The sequence below is a fragment of the Sinocyclocheilus grahami genome, unplaced genomic scaffold (genome assembly GCF_001515645.1).
Source record: "Sinocyclocheilus grahami isolate Dianchi unplaced genomic scaffold, SAMN03320097.WGS_v1.1 scaffold33.1, whole genome shotgun sequence".
NCBI lineage: Eukaryota > Metazoa > Chordata > Actinopteri > Cypriniformes > Cyprinidae > Sinocyclocheilus > Sinocyclocheilus grahami.
In genome coordinates this window covers 1,572,742-1,589,266 of record NW_015505212.1, presented here as the reverse complement: position 1 = coordinate 1,589,266, position 16,525 = coordinate 1,572,742, and the positions used below count along the sequence as shown (strand labels likewise).

Here is a 16,525-nt window from a genome sequence, read left to right as displayed (position 1 = left end):
GGAGTGTTTTGTTCTTGTAGTACATTCTTATTTGGCTCTTTTTTTTTTTTTTTTGGAAATCAATGTTGATAGTTTCCTTTTATTAATATTCACACTTTTCAACTTAATTGGTTATAAATGGAACCATTTGGTGTGTCACTAAAGAGAAACTTAATGTGTAGCAAAATAATCTTATTCACAATAAGAAATATTATTATGTTTATTAGTATTTACTAGTGCTGTCAAAAGATTAATCGCGATTAATCATTCAAAATAAAAGTTTTTACAAAATATATGTGTGTATACTGTGTATATTAATTATGTATATATAAATACAAACACATGCATGTATATATTTAAGAAAAATGTTATGTTTATATATTAAATACACTTATATATAATAGAAAATATAAGAACATAAATATATAAATATATATACTGTACATGTAAATATTTAATTTATTCCAAATTTTCCACAGCATTACTCCATTCATTTTTGTTACTTAGTATTTTTGTGGAAACCCAGATTTATATATATATATGTAATTTTTTTTTTTTTTTTAGGATTCTTTGACCAATAACAGCATTTATTTTACATTTTATAGTACTGAGAGTAAATGTTATTCTGTATTTTAATATATCGTAAAATTTAATTTATTCCAAATTTTCCACAGCATTACTCCATTCATTTTTGTTACTTAGTATTTTTGTGGAAACCCAGATTTATATATATATATATGTAATTTTTTTTTTTTTTTTTAGGATTCTTTGACCAATAACAGCATTTATTTATTTAAAATAGAAATATATTAGTCTTTATTGTTTTTTTCCCCCATTAATTTAATGCATCTTTGCTGAAATTATGAATTTCGTCAAAAAAAAAAAAAAAAGGTTTACTGACATCAAACTTTTGATCCATTGTTTTTGGCTTGCTGGTGAACTTCACTGGGTTTTTTTTTTTTTGGCCACAGGTGGAGGTGAGTCCTCTAGAGAATGCTATCGAGGTCATCGAGAACAAGAACCTGCAATTGCGGACGTTGATCACGCAGTGTCAAACCCGGCAGATGCAGAACATCAACCCCTTGACCATGTGTCTCAACGGAGTCATCGACGCCGCTGTCAACGGAGGTCTCGCTCGCTATCAGGAGGTTGTATATTATATGTATTCCAAGTCCTCACTGATGCAAGACCACCTCATATTTAAAAAATGTATACACACAAGGTTGTCTCCCGGTGTCCTCTGTCAGAGAACACAGAGCCTTCAGATGGCCGAGGGGAATTCTGGGATACCTTCAGAGTTTTAATGCGTGTTTAGCTTGTCCGAAAGAGAACATCTTGGCTGTACTCTGCCGATAAACTACAAAAACAGTAGCATTGAAAGAAGAATAATTCCCCTTGTAAAAACCTGGGAAAATCCATAGTATCTCAAAGTCATATTCTGAGCGAATACAACAGAACTCTCCAGATTGTATGAGCGCTTGTTGCATAGCAACCTCGCTTTAGTGTCACTGCAGTATTTACCTTGATAGACTTGGAGAGCAGCTATGAAGAGGAGAGTCGACTGTATTCAGGCGAGTTTGTGTTTGTACGTCTTCCAGAATGCACAATTGCGTTAAATTCGCTTCATGTAGGCTGAGCGTCCTGAGGCTGAGGGTCTGGAATGAGCAGCAGCTAATGTATTTGGATCGTAAACATGACAGCATTGCCAATTAGTTGTTTATTGAGCATTCCAGCTGTTGTCTGTTGCATTTCTGCGCTTTAAGGTCAGCACTCAAGGAAATTCCACTCTGAAATTCCTCTCATTTTCAAGCCCCTCGCTTTTAATGGGCTCACCCTAACGATTTTCAGACTTTCCTGACAGCTGAGTCTTCACCATAAGTTCAGAGAGAAATTCATTTAGTAAGGCATGTTTATTCCGTTCCTTAAATTTTTGCGAAGAGGATTCACAAATACACAAGCACATCTGTAATTGTCCCGGAGTTCATTAAATTCAAATGGCATTTGTCTACTGGTGATCTGCAGGCATAGCAAGTAGCTGCAATTAAATCTAGTAGCATTAGAAATTTGAGAGAAAGCTAGTGGTGTTTTTATTTCCTTACCTAAATTTTCACAAACGTTTCTCAAAAGATCTTGTAGCTCAAATAGTAGAGCATGGCATTACAAGGTCATCGGTTTCTTTACCAGGCATAAAATAAATCTTTGGATAAAAGTGTCAGGAAAATCATAGAGGTAATGATAAAACCATTAAGCCATCGAAACCAAACTGATTTATCTATATCATGACATCGCCCACCAAGGAGTTTGAGAAATGACAGATTGTGAATGACAGAGTGTCCAGATGCCATTTTTTGCAAATGAAACCAAAATTTGGATGTAAAAATAACCGTGAAAATACAAAATAATGCTAATCTGAGGGGACCATTTACGCATCTTCAACTTGATTTCATATTGTTCCCTTCTAATCATGGGTACACAAATCTGCTGGTAATTTTTCAGAACTTCCACCACTGAAAAGATGTAGAATTTTTACTGCGATAGAATCTTTCCCAAATTGGGGATTTTTTTTTTTTGTCATAAGATGTATTTTTTTCATGTGCATAAATCAATCTGTACTGTGACGTGACATGTGGCCAAGTATGGTGACCCATACTTGGAATTAGTGCTCTGCATTTAACCCATCCAAAATGCACACACACAGCAGTGAACACACAACCGGAGCAGTGGGCAGCCATTTATGCTGTGGCGCCCGGGGAGCAGTTGGGGGTTCGGTGCCTTGCTCAAGGGCACCTCAGTTGTGGTATTGAAGGTGGGAGAGAGCGTTGTACATTCACCCCCCCCTACAATCCCCGCCAGTACGAGACTCGAGCCCGCAACCTTTGGGTTACGAGTCCGACTCTCTAACCATTAGGCCACGACTTCCCCCAAAGTATAACCGCTGCGGGTCACAGTGCTGGAAGCTCCAGGGGGAGACCGTACTGATATCCCCCTTCTTCAGGCACACCTTCACACACACTCCAGCATTCACTCGTATCGCAGAGACCTGGCTGGGATCAAACCAGCAACCTCTGAACCCGTGAGACAGCGCTCTTACCTGTGAGCCACAGATCTCTTACTGTAAAATCTCCATACATTTATAGTGTAGCGTGCAGCTGCAGTTAAAATGGGCATCTGCCAGTAGCATTCGGCTGCTGTTCAGGCCAAATGTCATACTGAAGGCAATGGAAAAATCGGCATGGTGGAATCTTTGAAGTCTGAGATTTTTGCCGCATTAAGCTTCTGCTCTCCCACTGTTTCTTTGGAGATACCAGTCCATCGTCCTTGGAACAGATCGGACACAGATACACCGTCTGTTCTTTCTTCCTACCCTGTAGCTTAAAAGATCTGAAAACATGCATTCTTTTAAGCTCATATTTTTGCACTTCATTTGGTTGCAGCGCTTCATGTCCCTTAAAACAGAAAGTTAATCAAGTTTTTACCAAACTATGCATGCTATTGTTTGTTAAAGATGTCAAGGTAAATTCTAACTCGCACCACAAAATATGTGGAGGCTGGCGAGGCACAATGCATTGTGGTTAAGGAGTGTAATTTTGTGTCTCTTTTATTTCTCGCAGGCATTCTTCGTGAAGGACTACATCATGAATCACCCCGAAGACGGAGACAAAATCGGCCGTCTCCGAGAGCTCATGTTTGAGCAGGTTTGTCTCAAGAAACCAAATCTAATCTACACCAGATTTGATACACATTTATGATGTTTCGCACTCATCATTCACGTCTGTTTCTCCACCGCCATTTGGGATTTAGCTGTTATGATCCACACAAGCTAGGTCTCTGTAGGTCTTCCCTTCATGCCCGTGCTGCTTAGTAACCAGGAACTCTCCAGAGCCGAGCACATGATGCTGTTGTCTAGACAGTAACCATGGATATATGCCAGTTACAAGCATGAAAGTGAACTTTTAAAGACTGAAGGGGGAGAAAATATTTTGCTGATCATTTAATTATGAAACGAGCTGTTTTAAAGACAACATGAAATAAAAATGGATCCTGTTTGCTGCTTTAATAAATGTCTTTCATCGTATTGCTCTTGATTTGTCAGATATTTGTTTACATAAAATTAATTCAAAATTTTTTGCAATTTTTTCACAATTTGTACTTTTATAATTTCTTATAATTGTAGCTTTTTTTCTGATAATTGCAACTTTATTTTTCACATTTGACCCTTATTTCTCACTTTATTGAGACTTTCACAGTTTGGATTTCATTTCTTATAATTGCAACTTTTTGTCGGATAATTGTGGCTTTTTTTCTCACATTTGAGATTTATTTCTCGCTACTGATTCACAATTCAGACTTTATTTCTGATAATGATTGCATTTGAGGTTTATTTTGTGCTATTGAGACTATTTTACCATTTTGGCTTCATTTTTTTATAATTGCACATTTTTTATGATAATTGCGACTATTTCTCACATTTAAGATTTATTTCTTGCTATGGAGGCCATTTCTCATAATTAATTCTCCATATTTTGACAAATGTCATCTTACATTCGTTACTTTATAACTATTAAAATATTTTTTTTCTTTTTAAGATGACATAAATTAGTGAATTTGTCACAATTTGGACATTCTAATAATTGTGACTGAATTGTGTCTCTTTCTCGCGATTGAAACTTTTTTAATTCACAGTGCGGCATCCCACATTTACAGCCTTACAGTATACCACAGTTTAGAGTTAATTTTTTTGCATTATTTTAAAGAAAACAAAGTGGGCGGTGACATTTTTTAGTCAATAATATATAACCTACTTTTCAAAATGTATTCAAATCCCAATGGGTAAAATGGAAAAAGTTCCTCCCCACATTATTTATCACTAAATATTCTGTTTGTGTCCCATTGCTCAGGTTAAAATGCATTGTTATTGCTGTTGCACATCTTTAAGACTCATTTCTCCTTCAGGCTCACATCCTGGAGTTTGGTTTGACTGTGCATGAGAAGTTCGTTCCTCAGGACATGCGGCCTCTGCACAAGAAACTGGTGGATCAGTTTCATCTCATGAAATCCAGCCTCGGCATACAGGTGCATATCAGCAGTCAGATTCTTTCTGATTTCCCAAGCCGTTCCTCGTGCGCTCATCTTCCTGTCTTTCCCACGCTCTGAAGGAGTTTCCGGCCTATGTGCGAGCCAGTCCGATCCACTTCACCAACGGAAGCCCGCGAGCCGGAAGAAACTCTGCGCCCAACATAATGAGTCCAGAGGGAGGAGCGCGTGTGGTGTCACGCCGCAGGTGAGGGTTTGACTCGACAGTTTGGGTTTTCGGTGGCTAGTTCTTAAATCTAGAGAGCAGGGTAGGTAATGGAAGATATAATGTTAATACGTATGTAAAATAAGTACAGTTTATGCAATTTCTGCAGTTTATTGTGATTGAATACAATATTTTTTTCTGACTTCCTGTGGATATCATTAAATGCTTACATTCATCCTGCTGACTCCTTATTTAATTAATTTAATAAATATTTATTTATTTCTGATTGAAGATGATGATTATTGTTATTATTAGTAGCACGATTGAAACTTTTTTAATTCACAGTGCGGCATCCCACATTTACAGCCTTACAGTATACCACAGTTTAGAGTTAATTTTTTTGCATTATTTTAAAGAAAACAAAGTGGGCGGTGACATTTTTTAGTCAATAATATATAACCTACTTTTCAAAATTTATTCAAATCCCAATGGGTAAAATGGAAAAAGTTCCTCCCCACATTATTTATCACTAAATATTCTGTTTGTGTCCCATTGCTCAGGTTAAAATGCATTGTTATTGCTGTTGCACATCTTTAAGACTCATTTCTCCTTCAGGCTCACATTCTGGAGTTTGGTTTGACTGTGCATGAGAAGTTCGTTCCTCAGGACATGCGGCCTCTGCACAAGAAACTGGTGGATCAGTTTCATCTCATGAAATCCAGCCTCGGCATACAGGTGCATATCAGCAGTCAGATTCTTTCTGATTTCCCAAGCCGTTCCTCGTGCACTCATCTTCCTGTCTTTCCCACGCTCTGAAGGAGTTTCCGGCCTATGTGCGAGCCAGTCCGATCCACTTCACCAACGGAAGCCCTCGAGCCGGAAGAAACTCTGCGCCAAACATAATGAGTCCAGAGGGAGGAGCGCGTGTGGTGTCACGCCGCAGGTGAGGGTTTGACTCGACAGTTTGGGTTTTTCGGTGGCTAGTTCTTAAATCTAGAGAGCAGGGTAGGTAATGGAAGATATAATGTTAATACGTATGTAAAATAAGTACAGTTTATGCAATTTCTGCAGTTTATTGTGATTGAATGCAATATTTTTTTCTGACTTCCTGTGGATATCATTAAATGCTTACATTCATCCTGCTGACTCCTTAATTATTTAATTAATTTAATAAATATTTATTTATTTCTGATTGAAGATGATGATTATTGTTATTATTAGTAGCAGTGGTATTATTATTAGTAGTAGTAGTACTGATAATGAATAAAATACTGATCATGAATATTGTTTTTTTGTTAGTTTTTATTTGTATATAATATATTTTATATAACCCGTCCATTTATTTTTTTTATTGTCCAAAATAATTTTTTAGCAGTTCTCGATTCTAAATATAATATTTACATAAAGAATGTTATGATGACACAAAGATAAATATGCTACAATTTTTGAAAGCAGAAAATAATTATTTATTGAGAAGTCAGTTGATCTATCAATCAATATTGATCATAAGCCAGTTGCGACAGATACCAACATATTGGCTGATTATTAGTTAATATTCTTCTAAAATGTCAATTATAACTTTACCAATCTTCTAGTAAATTCTACACTAATTTTCAGCAGAATTGTATGATATTTGTTAATACACAACATTTGTATTCAGAGATTAACTGATCTTAAAAAGTATCACCTGAATGTATTTTAGAATTGTCTCTTGTATTAAATTAATTGTCTTATAATTGTGTGACTCCTGTTATTCACTTTATTCTTACCATGAAAATGACATAGCATTAAAAAATAAAAATAAAAAATGCTACTTGTTAAAGTCTTTCTAATTGCATTTTTATTGTATGTCATTCAGTCCCCTCAGCTACCCAGCAGTCAACCGCTACTCTTCATCTTCGCTTTCGTCGCAGGCCTCCAATGAGGTGAGCAACATCACGGGCCAATCAGAGAGCTCAGATGAAGTCTTCAACATGCAGGTGAGTGCATGGGCTGCCATTGGATAATTACTCTCTCTCACACACACACAACGGCAGACTCTCTATTCTCTCACTGTCTTTCATATTTCCTCCTAATCTCCCTCTTTCTCTCTTGTTCTTTTTCTCTGCTTCTTTTTCTCTCCTAATTGCCCTCTTGCGGTTTTCATCTGTCTCTCTCATATCTCTGCTTAATCTTCCTGTCTCGCTCTCTCTTTTCTCTCACTGTGAGAATTGGATTTGTAGGTGTGAATTATAGACTGGACGGACAGATCATTTAGCTTTTTTCTTTTATCCCAGACCGAATGATTATTGTATAACCCGTCCATATTATAGACAGACAACAAAGTGCAGAAATCTGTGGGCTCTTTCTTATGTTTCTCACATTTTTTTTCCTTGTCTTTCCAGCCAAGTCTGTCTACCTCAAGTCTCAGTTCCAATCACTCGGCCTCTCCCAACGTGACCAGCTCGGCTCCATCCAGTGCCAGAGGTGAGAAGAGTCCGTCCGCTCTCAGAGCAGCCATTCCAAACCTTTGCTCCTTTGCAGTATGTCTATAGCAAACTTTTATTTCAGTGTTCACACAGCAAAGCTACTGAGGTTTGACAGTAACACAAAAACTTATGATAAATATAACTTAAGTATTTTTTGACCTAAGGGTCAAAGAGAGGTTAGTAAAACCAACTTATAACTTTTTGATGCAAGACTGAAGTTACAGAAACTGTTCCACCAAAAAATAACAAAAAGCATGTTTGATTATTTCTCATATTTGAGACATTATTTTTCATAATGCGGTATCTTACATATCTGACTTTGTATCACAATTTGGACCTTGTTTATCGTAATTGTGACTATATTTCTTGCAATTGAGACTTTATTTTGTATAATAGAGACTTTATTTCTCAAATTTGAGAATTTATATATCTCTCATTTATAATGTTAAATCAATCAATTTGGACAGTTTTTTTCATAATTGAGTCTTCATATTTCACAATGTGGTCTCACATTTACAAATTTATACAAGTTGGTCGTCATTTCTTATAATTGCAATATATATATATTTTTGCAATTGCGAGAAATAGTCGCAATTGCAAAAAAAATGTATATAAAATAAATTATATTTATTTTTATAATTTTTTTTTTTTGCAATTGCGACTATTTCTCGCGTTTGAGACTTTATTTCTTGTTATTGCTTCTCGTAATTGAGTCTTCATATTCTGACATGGCATTTCACATTTGCATCTTTATAACACAATTTGGATCTTTTCTTTTAATTGCGACTTTTTTCTGGTAATTGAAAAATTAATTCTCATAATCGAGTCTTTCACAGTGTGATGTATCTTACATCAGCGACTTTATAGCACAATTTGGATCTTATTTTTTATATTTATTAATTGCGAATTGATTTCTCATATTAAGACTTTATTTATTAAAACGGAGCCTTTTTTCATAATTGTGTGTTCATATTCCACAATTCAGCATTTTACATCACAACTTTACAGTTTGGACTTTATTTCTAATAATTTAGACTGTATTTCTCGTAATTAAGACTTTCTCACTTTTCAGACTTATTTTTCACAACTGAGTCTTTATATTTTTATTATTATATATTTTAGTATTTGTGACTTATTAATTTTTTTCTGGTAATTTAATATATATATATATATATATATATATATATATATATATATCAATTGCAAGAGATTATTACTGTTTTTCCCATAATTGCATCTTTATTTGTTGCAATTACAACTCTGTCTTAATTTAAGCTTTATCACAATTCCCTTTTTTTTTTTTTTTTTTTTTTTTTTTACTGTTTCCGAATCAGGCTTCCATAATAAACAGATTTCCGAGTAAAACAATTTTTTTTTTTGCAAAGCAAAGTTTATGGCCCATTTAATGCTGTTTTACTGTGGGTTACAGAAAGCCGGCGTCCTGATATATAGCAGAACTCTCCCCTCTGTTTCTCTCTCTCCTTCGCTCTTCCTTGGCCTCTTATCTCCCTCCATCCAGCATGTGTGTACTTGCGGACACAGATCATAAAAACAGGAATATGTATGGAGACATTTATGTAATCTTATAGTCTCCCCTTGGCAGCCCTCCCTGCCTCCCATAGAGACCCCCATAAAGCAGCGGCAGACAGGAAGCGGTTCTGGAGAATTACAGATGGCATAAAATGCAGCTTGAAGAACTCTAGACTGATGATGACTATCACCGGGGTGCATAAGAGAGCCGTGGCCTCCTGTCCTGTGCTGGAGGAGGAAGTTAGTGTTCTGAGCAGGTCCAGGCTGCTCCTCAAGTTGGCTAGTCTATCTCTCCCTGCGAAATAACCGTCTGTCACCCCAGCAGAACAATTCTCGCCCTAGCGGGAGGGAAAGGGGAGGAAGAGCCTTTATTTTATGTGCTGGCTGGTTAGGAAAGAAATGAGAGCAAGATCTATGTCCTTTTGTTTTTGTCTGAGTGCGTGTGTGGACACAAAATTTGAGCATTCTTGTCGGTGTGTTAATGAAATCACTCCCTTGCTTGGACCTCCTCACCCTTCACAGGTTCTCCACAGTTGTCAGATAAACGCAAGCATTCCAGAGAGAACTGTCTCTCGCCGCGAGAGAGACCCTGCAGCGCCATATATCCAAACCCCCTGGATCCCGCACAGGTATGAAGATGATTAGAATATCAATGTTTTCAATATTCACTAGTCTTCAGGTCATATTGGAGTGTTTCGGAAGCTTTTCTGTTTGCTGGTTGGGTTTACTTCTCTTTCCCTTCTTCCTTGTAAGATTTGCATTAACCGCATCCTTAAAAATGACTAGATGGAATTGATTTTGTGAATGTGTCTCAGTGAAATTATTAGGTAAAGTATCTGTGCAGAAGACTGAGTAACCTCATTAGCTCAAATCTGATGACGTCTTCACAATTTTCTTCCAAGAAATTAACAGAATTGAGAATTCCCATATTTAAAACTATTTTAGTTTTTATTTGAGTTTATGACAGATTTTTTTCCCTCCTAATTGAAGCTTGATTTTCCATGATTTAAACTTTATCTCACAACTTAGACTGTCTCATGAAAAATTATTTATTTGTAGTAATTAGGACAATTTCTTGTAATTGAGACTTTCACATAATATAGATAATTTTTTGCATTTGAGACTTTATTTCTCGTAATTGAGACTTTATTTCTTGTAATTGAGACTTTTTTTCGTGTAATTGAGACTTTATTTCTCGTAATTGAGAATTTATTTCTCGTAATTGAGACTCATAATAGAGACTATTTTTAGCATTTGAGACTTTATTTCTTGTAATTGAGAATTTATTTCTTGTAATTGAGACTCATAATAGAGACTATTTTTAGCATTTGAGACTTTATTTCTTGTAATTGAAACTGTTTCTCATAATTGAGACTTTATTTCTTGTAATTGAGACTATTTCTCGCAATTAAAACTTTATTTCTCGTAATTGAGTCTTAATTTCTTGTAATTAGGACTTTCTTGTAATCAAAAGTTTATTTCTCATAATTGAGGTTATTTCAGAATCGGCAGCAAATTCTAATAGGGAGGGAAATTACATCCTTTTCACTTTTACCTCCTCACTCTATATTATGTGTCTTTCCTCAAAAATTAATATGATAACTATTTTTTTGTTCAATACTGTAAATGTAAATTTTGTATAAATTAATGGATAGATGAAATGCCACTTTTTTCACTTGTGGATTGTAGCCAGTTCACGTTAAAATGAAGCTTGAGTCTCTCCTCTGCTATTAATGAAAATGGCAAATAAAACACAAAATATGCTTCAATATTAAAAAAACAAAACAACAACAACTATGTCATGGATATTTCGAAATGAAACCTTGTAACCTATAGTAATCGCCGAATGATGTCTCGACGTAAGTCACAACCAGCATGAATCTCTTTCACAGAGGCCGGTTCCACACCCAGCGGGCGACACTTCCTTGCCTCGCAGTGACCCCAACATCTCCACCCCCGATAAAGGTGAGCATGTGCATGTGAGTGTATGAATCTTCAGTTTGCCGCCCTGCTGTGAGGAGGGTGGTCTGACGTGACTGGGGTCTGGCAATCAGTGCGCTGAATCTGATGCTTGCCGACAGCTCGCCGCTCCTGTGTGTTGTGACAGCTGTGACTGAACCACCAAAGAGGTTCACCATCAGACTCACACTTATTCTGATTGACAGGAAGATGTTGAGGAGATTTCATCATCTTTATTTCAACTGTTCATCCAAGTTATTTAAATTAATAGCTAACTCCTAGTGGGTATAATGACACTGGCAACTTCTAGCTTTTCCTTCGTTATTTTTATCAAATATTTATTTACATGTCTAAGAGGATTTGCTTGTCCTAAAAGATGCCCAGCAAACTATTGCAATTTTAAATCGATTTAATTTTAATTTAAAGAAAAGAAAGTGTAGAAGGTTTTGGATATTTAATATTTTCAGGATATTTTTTTCCATATAAGACATTATATGGAAAATATATGTTAAAATGTATGTTAATCCCAAAAAAAACCCATATAAACGAATAATTTTTCTTTCCTCATTTGATATATTTTTTGTTTTTGAGGCAGGAAGTTTTAGCAGGACAGTTTCCGTTCTTTTACATCCTAGTCCTGGACAAATCCTGATTTGCTATTGCCAGTCATATTTTGAGTTGAGTTGACTGATGTAACTGAAATGCATGTTTTGTGTGTAAAAGTGGTGAAGCCTGCACCAAGTAGCTGGAGTCTAGACACGCCGCTCTCTGATTTTAATGGAAAGTGTCCCCCTGTCCCTCCTAGACCACCGTATTCAGGTAAAGAAAGAAATCCGCTCCGACCGATCCTTTAGACTCACATAGATGTTTCCCAAGCCTTTTAACTCTCAGATCTTCCACTCTTCTGCTCTAAAGTCTCCTGGTTTCTCGCTCGTCTTAACTTCTACCTCTCCCTGTGTCGTGAGGGCTGCTGGTCGAACACATCAGTGAGAATTTGAAGATACTATCTCCATATATTTAATAAGAAAAGGCACATCACCTAACAACGAGATCCTTCCCACACATTCTTTTGTTTATAATCGTTCTTGATGAGCTTTCTCGCAGCATTTATGTCTTTATAAACTGCATGACACGTCTTTAAACCTCAATCTGCACCGTTGCTGCTTCATTACCTTTCAACTGTTGATCTGCATTCTCTTTTCTGCATTGTCTTTTATTTATTTATTTTATTACAAACTATAACTCTTGTATTTATTATTTTATATTTGTATTATTTTTATATTAATTTTAATATGACAAATTGATGTTACATTTCAGAACTCTTTAACTAGTATATTTTCTATTTTTTTTTTTTTTTTCTAATTATTTATTATTATAGTTATATTATTTATTGTAACTTTCTACTACAAGTATAGAAAACGTGTATTTATTTAATATTGTGTTTTATACATTTTAATATAATACATTATTATTATTATTATTATGTGACTTTCAGAACTGTAACTATACATTAGTGTATTTTATTATTTTACGTTTTAATATTTTATATTATTAGATTTGTTTGATTAATTTTATGTAGTAATTATTATTATTATATAAAACTTAATTAAATATAATTCATATTATTATTATTAATAATATTATTATTATTATTGCAATTTTATCCAAAATAGTGAACACTTTCAAACTTCTCTAACATTATAAGTAGACCTCAAAGAGCAAATTACATTATAAAACCGTATGATACGACCCTTTTAAAGGTCTACATCTGTGGACTCTAATTGAGCTTCCTGGAAAAGAACTGGGACTGTACCGAATGGTTAAACTGTTTTGCATTAGCCGACCGACCTTGAAGCGTTTTCCTGATTAATAGACAGCCGTGACTATGTTTACTGTCCCAGGCTCCTGTATCAAGTGAAGAAGATTGACTTTTTGTGTCCTTTAATAGGATCTCCTGCCAAGACTACACGATCACAGTCCCCCATGATGACATTACGCTCACCGCAGAAGGTATGACCTTTTCTTGTTGTCTAGGGTGTTTTGTGAAGTGACCTTTGATGTATTTACTGGTGTGGATGTTTATTGTAGCGTCTGGGGACTCAATCCAGGGCGTCTAAACTGGGTCAGATTCAAGTCAGTCCAACTGGGCCCACAATTAGACAGAGGGACACTGTTTGTGTGTGTTCATGCCAGTCCTGGGCAGTTCGGTTGGCAGCGATCCGGTGCAAACCCTCCAGAAACCACTAACCCATCTAAAAGTCTTCCATCTCAATGGTGACACATACATTTTACAGATATTGAACTCTGGTAACAACTATAAAGCAGAAAGCAACAAAATATATGCACCACCGCTCAAAAGTTTGGGGTCAGTGAAATTTAATTTTAAGGAAATTAGTACTTTTATTCAGCAAGGATGCATTGAACTGATCAAAAGCGACAGTAAAGTCATTTATAACGGTACAGAATATTTCTAATTTGAATAAATGCTGTTCTTTTGAACTTTCATTTAAAAAAAATGTAAGTATCACGGTTTCTAGAAAATATTAAGCAGATCAACTGTTTTTAATAATAATAAGAAATGTTTTTTGAGCAGCAAATCAGTATATTAGAATGATTTCTGAAGGATCATGTGACACTGAAGACTGGAGTAATGATGCTGAAAATTCAGCTTTGCATCACAGGAATAACTTACAATTTAAAATATATTACAATAGAAAACAGTTATTTTATTTTTTAATACTGTTTGGGTTATTTTAAGGTGTCCTTGTTACACATGTTACATGTACTTACTATTATAATAACAATGAATTATGCATAATTACATGCAAGTAACCCTAAGCCAAACCCTAATCCTAACCCTAACCATGTAGTAAGTACATGTAGTTAATTAATATTACTCAGTATGTATAATTATACCGTAACAAGGACACCTTAAAATAAAGTGTAACCACTATTTGTATAATTTGTATTGTATAATATTGTAATAATATTTCCCAATATTACTTTTACTGTATTTTTAATCAAATAAATGCAGCCTTGGTGAGCTTAAGAGACATTAAAAAAATCGTACAGACCCCAAACCTTTGAACCTTAGTATGTAATATCATTACATTTAGTAATATCATTTTTGAGTCCAACACTGTGTTTATGTACGATACCAATACAGTGAAGAGAAAATTACAACTTTACTGAAAATGCAGGTATCAGTATTGAAGAAACCACAGTATTTTTCTTTCAAAGGGCATAATAGTCAAAAAGGTCACAGATCTTGAAAAAGGTTGGAGCTGCCGCTATCAATGTACCTTCATGCCATTTTTCTTTGGCGTTGCAGTGAGTGTATTCCGGTTTTAAATAAAAGCACATTCTCCTCATTCAGAGTAACAGTCCTCAAAGCTGAGCACCGCTGTAATGGCTTCTCAGAAACTCCCACTCAACTGCGCGCCTCGTGTTGATAATTACATTCCTTGCTGTTTCCTTGAATTCTTGTCTCGTGCCATGTATTGATTCGTCACCTGGTATTCAGCAACACACACATGCTCACTAATCACCATATAAAACTCTACAATCCAACCCGTGGGAACTCTGTTCACATTTAAAGTGTAGATGACTGCATAGAAATCAAATCATTCCTCCTTCTGGAAATCAGAAATCTGTCAAGCTACTCAGAAGGAATAAGCAGAGAGGGTGAGATTCGGATAGGAAGAAATCTCAGTGGGAATGCTGGTGAATTTCCTGAAGGAAGTGCGGTCAGTGGGTCGGAAAGGGAAAGCGTAACCTGTGTACGGTTGCTTGCCCCAGAAATTGTCTCATGTCTGAAGCTATACTGCGTGACATATCACACACAAATGACCAAACACACACATAGGAATATAGATTCCACATTCAGTCACAGCTGGAAAAACCAACATTGACCAGTGCAAATTTCCATTCTGGTCCAGGCTATTTTACGCTATCCAGTTGAATTGGGAAACTCTGAAATCTCCAAAACAAGATTGCATTTTATATTTGAAATAAATTTGATAACAGTGTATTCATTCAGTTTATAGAGATGCACCAGTATTACATTTCTGTACGATACCAATGCTAAATATTCAGGTTACGGCCGCTAACTGATAAATTGTCAGAATTCAAATTCTATATTATTTCATTTAAATAAATAAAGTAAAACACTAAGGTATCACATCATTATAATGTACAGTATGAAAAATGGATATTTAATCTGAGAATTGCTGAAGATTACATATAGCAGTGTTATTCAGTTATTATTAGAAAATGAGCTTGCACAACTAAATATCCAATATAAATCAACATATCCAATGTCAATTGATACCAATAACTTTAAAATCTGTAATGTAGTCAATGACAATTATGTTCCCAATACATTTTTGTGCATCTTTCTAAATATACATTTTTCAGCTGAAATCATGGGGAATATATATATATACATATACATACATACTTTTCTTTACATGTAAACTCACTGTTATTGAGATGCACTGTTCACAACTGTGTGTATTTTGTTTGTAGTTGCTGCACAAAGCTGAATTATCCTAGCGGAAATGTTGTGTTTGAAGTTCTCTCCAGAGTGCAATCAGACTAAATACGCTTTATTCAGTGAAATGAAGTCCTAGAAACAGCTGCAGTCTTAGTTGCGGATTTAATTGCCTAGAAATAATTTTCGTAATGAAAAGACACAGTATTGCCTTGAAATAATAGAGCCAAAATTGCAGAATATTGTGCTTTGGCCTTCCAGTGTACAGATTAGCTCTGTGAGGCGGGACGCTGCTTCGGTTGCAGCTGATGGTTTCTTTATTAAGGGTTTCTGCCAGCAGAAGAGGTAACTTTTTTTCTTTTGCTAACTACATTGTGGCCCAGAGCTTCATGTTTTCTCTCATCTTGTATTCGCAGACCTCTGTGCCTCCGTTCACCCCCTCACCAACAGAGTGCCAGTCGACAGGGTTGGTGTCGAATTCTCCGGTGCTTTCTGGAAGCTACAGCAGCGGTATCTCGTCTCTCAGTCGCTGCAGCGTCTCTGAGGCCTCCGGAACTGAGAACACACCCGCTGACCATGCCCTCCCAAACTCCACCTCCAGCGGATCAGACGAGCTTATTCGGCGGGAGAACAAGACCCCGCCTCCTTACAGCATACATGAGCGGAACAACCCCCGCAGGCAGGTCCCGCTTCCACCGAGCTTTTCGATTCCTCCAAGCATCGACGCGCCACCTATTCCACCCAAACCGCACCAGATTCGAAGGCAAGACACTGAGCCACGCCGGTCTGACCAGTTTCCCAGACCCCGGCCCCTTCCCAGGAAAGTCTCACAGCTCTAACGCTGCGCCCTTCACTCCA

General features: G+C 36.1%; 1 protein-coding gene across 1 annotated transcript in view; it reads left to right on the top strand.

Annotated features, from left to right (window-relative positions):
- Nucleotides 1-16,519, top strand: part of dock4b (dedicator of cytokinesis 4b) — a 50,769-nt gene extending 34,250 nt beyond the window's left edge. The window contains exons 36-46 of the mRNA XM_016266762.1: nucleotides 951-1,127; nucleotides 3,591-3,674; nucleotides 4,933-5,052; nucleotides 5,136-5,260; nucleotides 7,077-7,197; nucleotides 7,603-7,684; nucleotides 9,739-9,845; nucleotides 11,109-11,181; nucleotides 11,899-11,994; nucleotides 13,124-13,185; nucleotides 16,084-16,519. Coding sequence (XP_016122248.1) covers nucleotides 951-1,127; nucleotides 3,591-3,674; nucleotides 4,933-5,052; nucleotides 5,136-5,260; nucleotides 7,077-7,197; nucleotides 7,603-7,684; nucleotides 9,739-9,845; nucleotides 11,109-11,181; nucleotides 11,899-11,994; nucleotides 13,124-13,185; nucleotides 16,084-16,506 — 1,470 coding nt within the window. The 3' untranslated portion in view covers nucleotides 16,507-16,519. The remainder of the gene's footprint in view (nucleotides 1-950; nucleotides 1,128-3,590; nucleotides 3,675-4,932; nucleotides 5,053-5,135; nucleotides 5,261-7,076; nucleotides 7,198-7,602; nucleotides 7,685-9,738; nucleotides 9,846-11,108; nucleotides 11,182-11,898; nucleotides 11,995-13,123; nucleotides 13,186-16,083) is intronic.
- The last annotated feature ends 6 nt before the right edge of the window (nucleotides 16,520-16,525 follow it).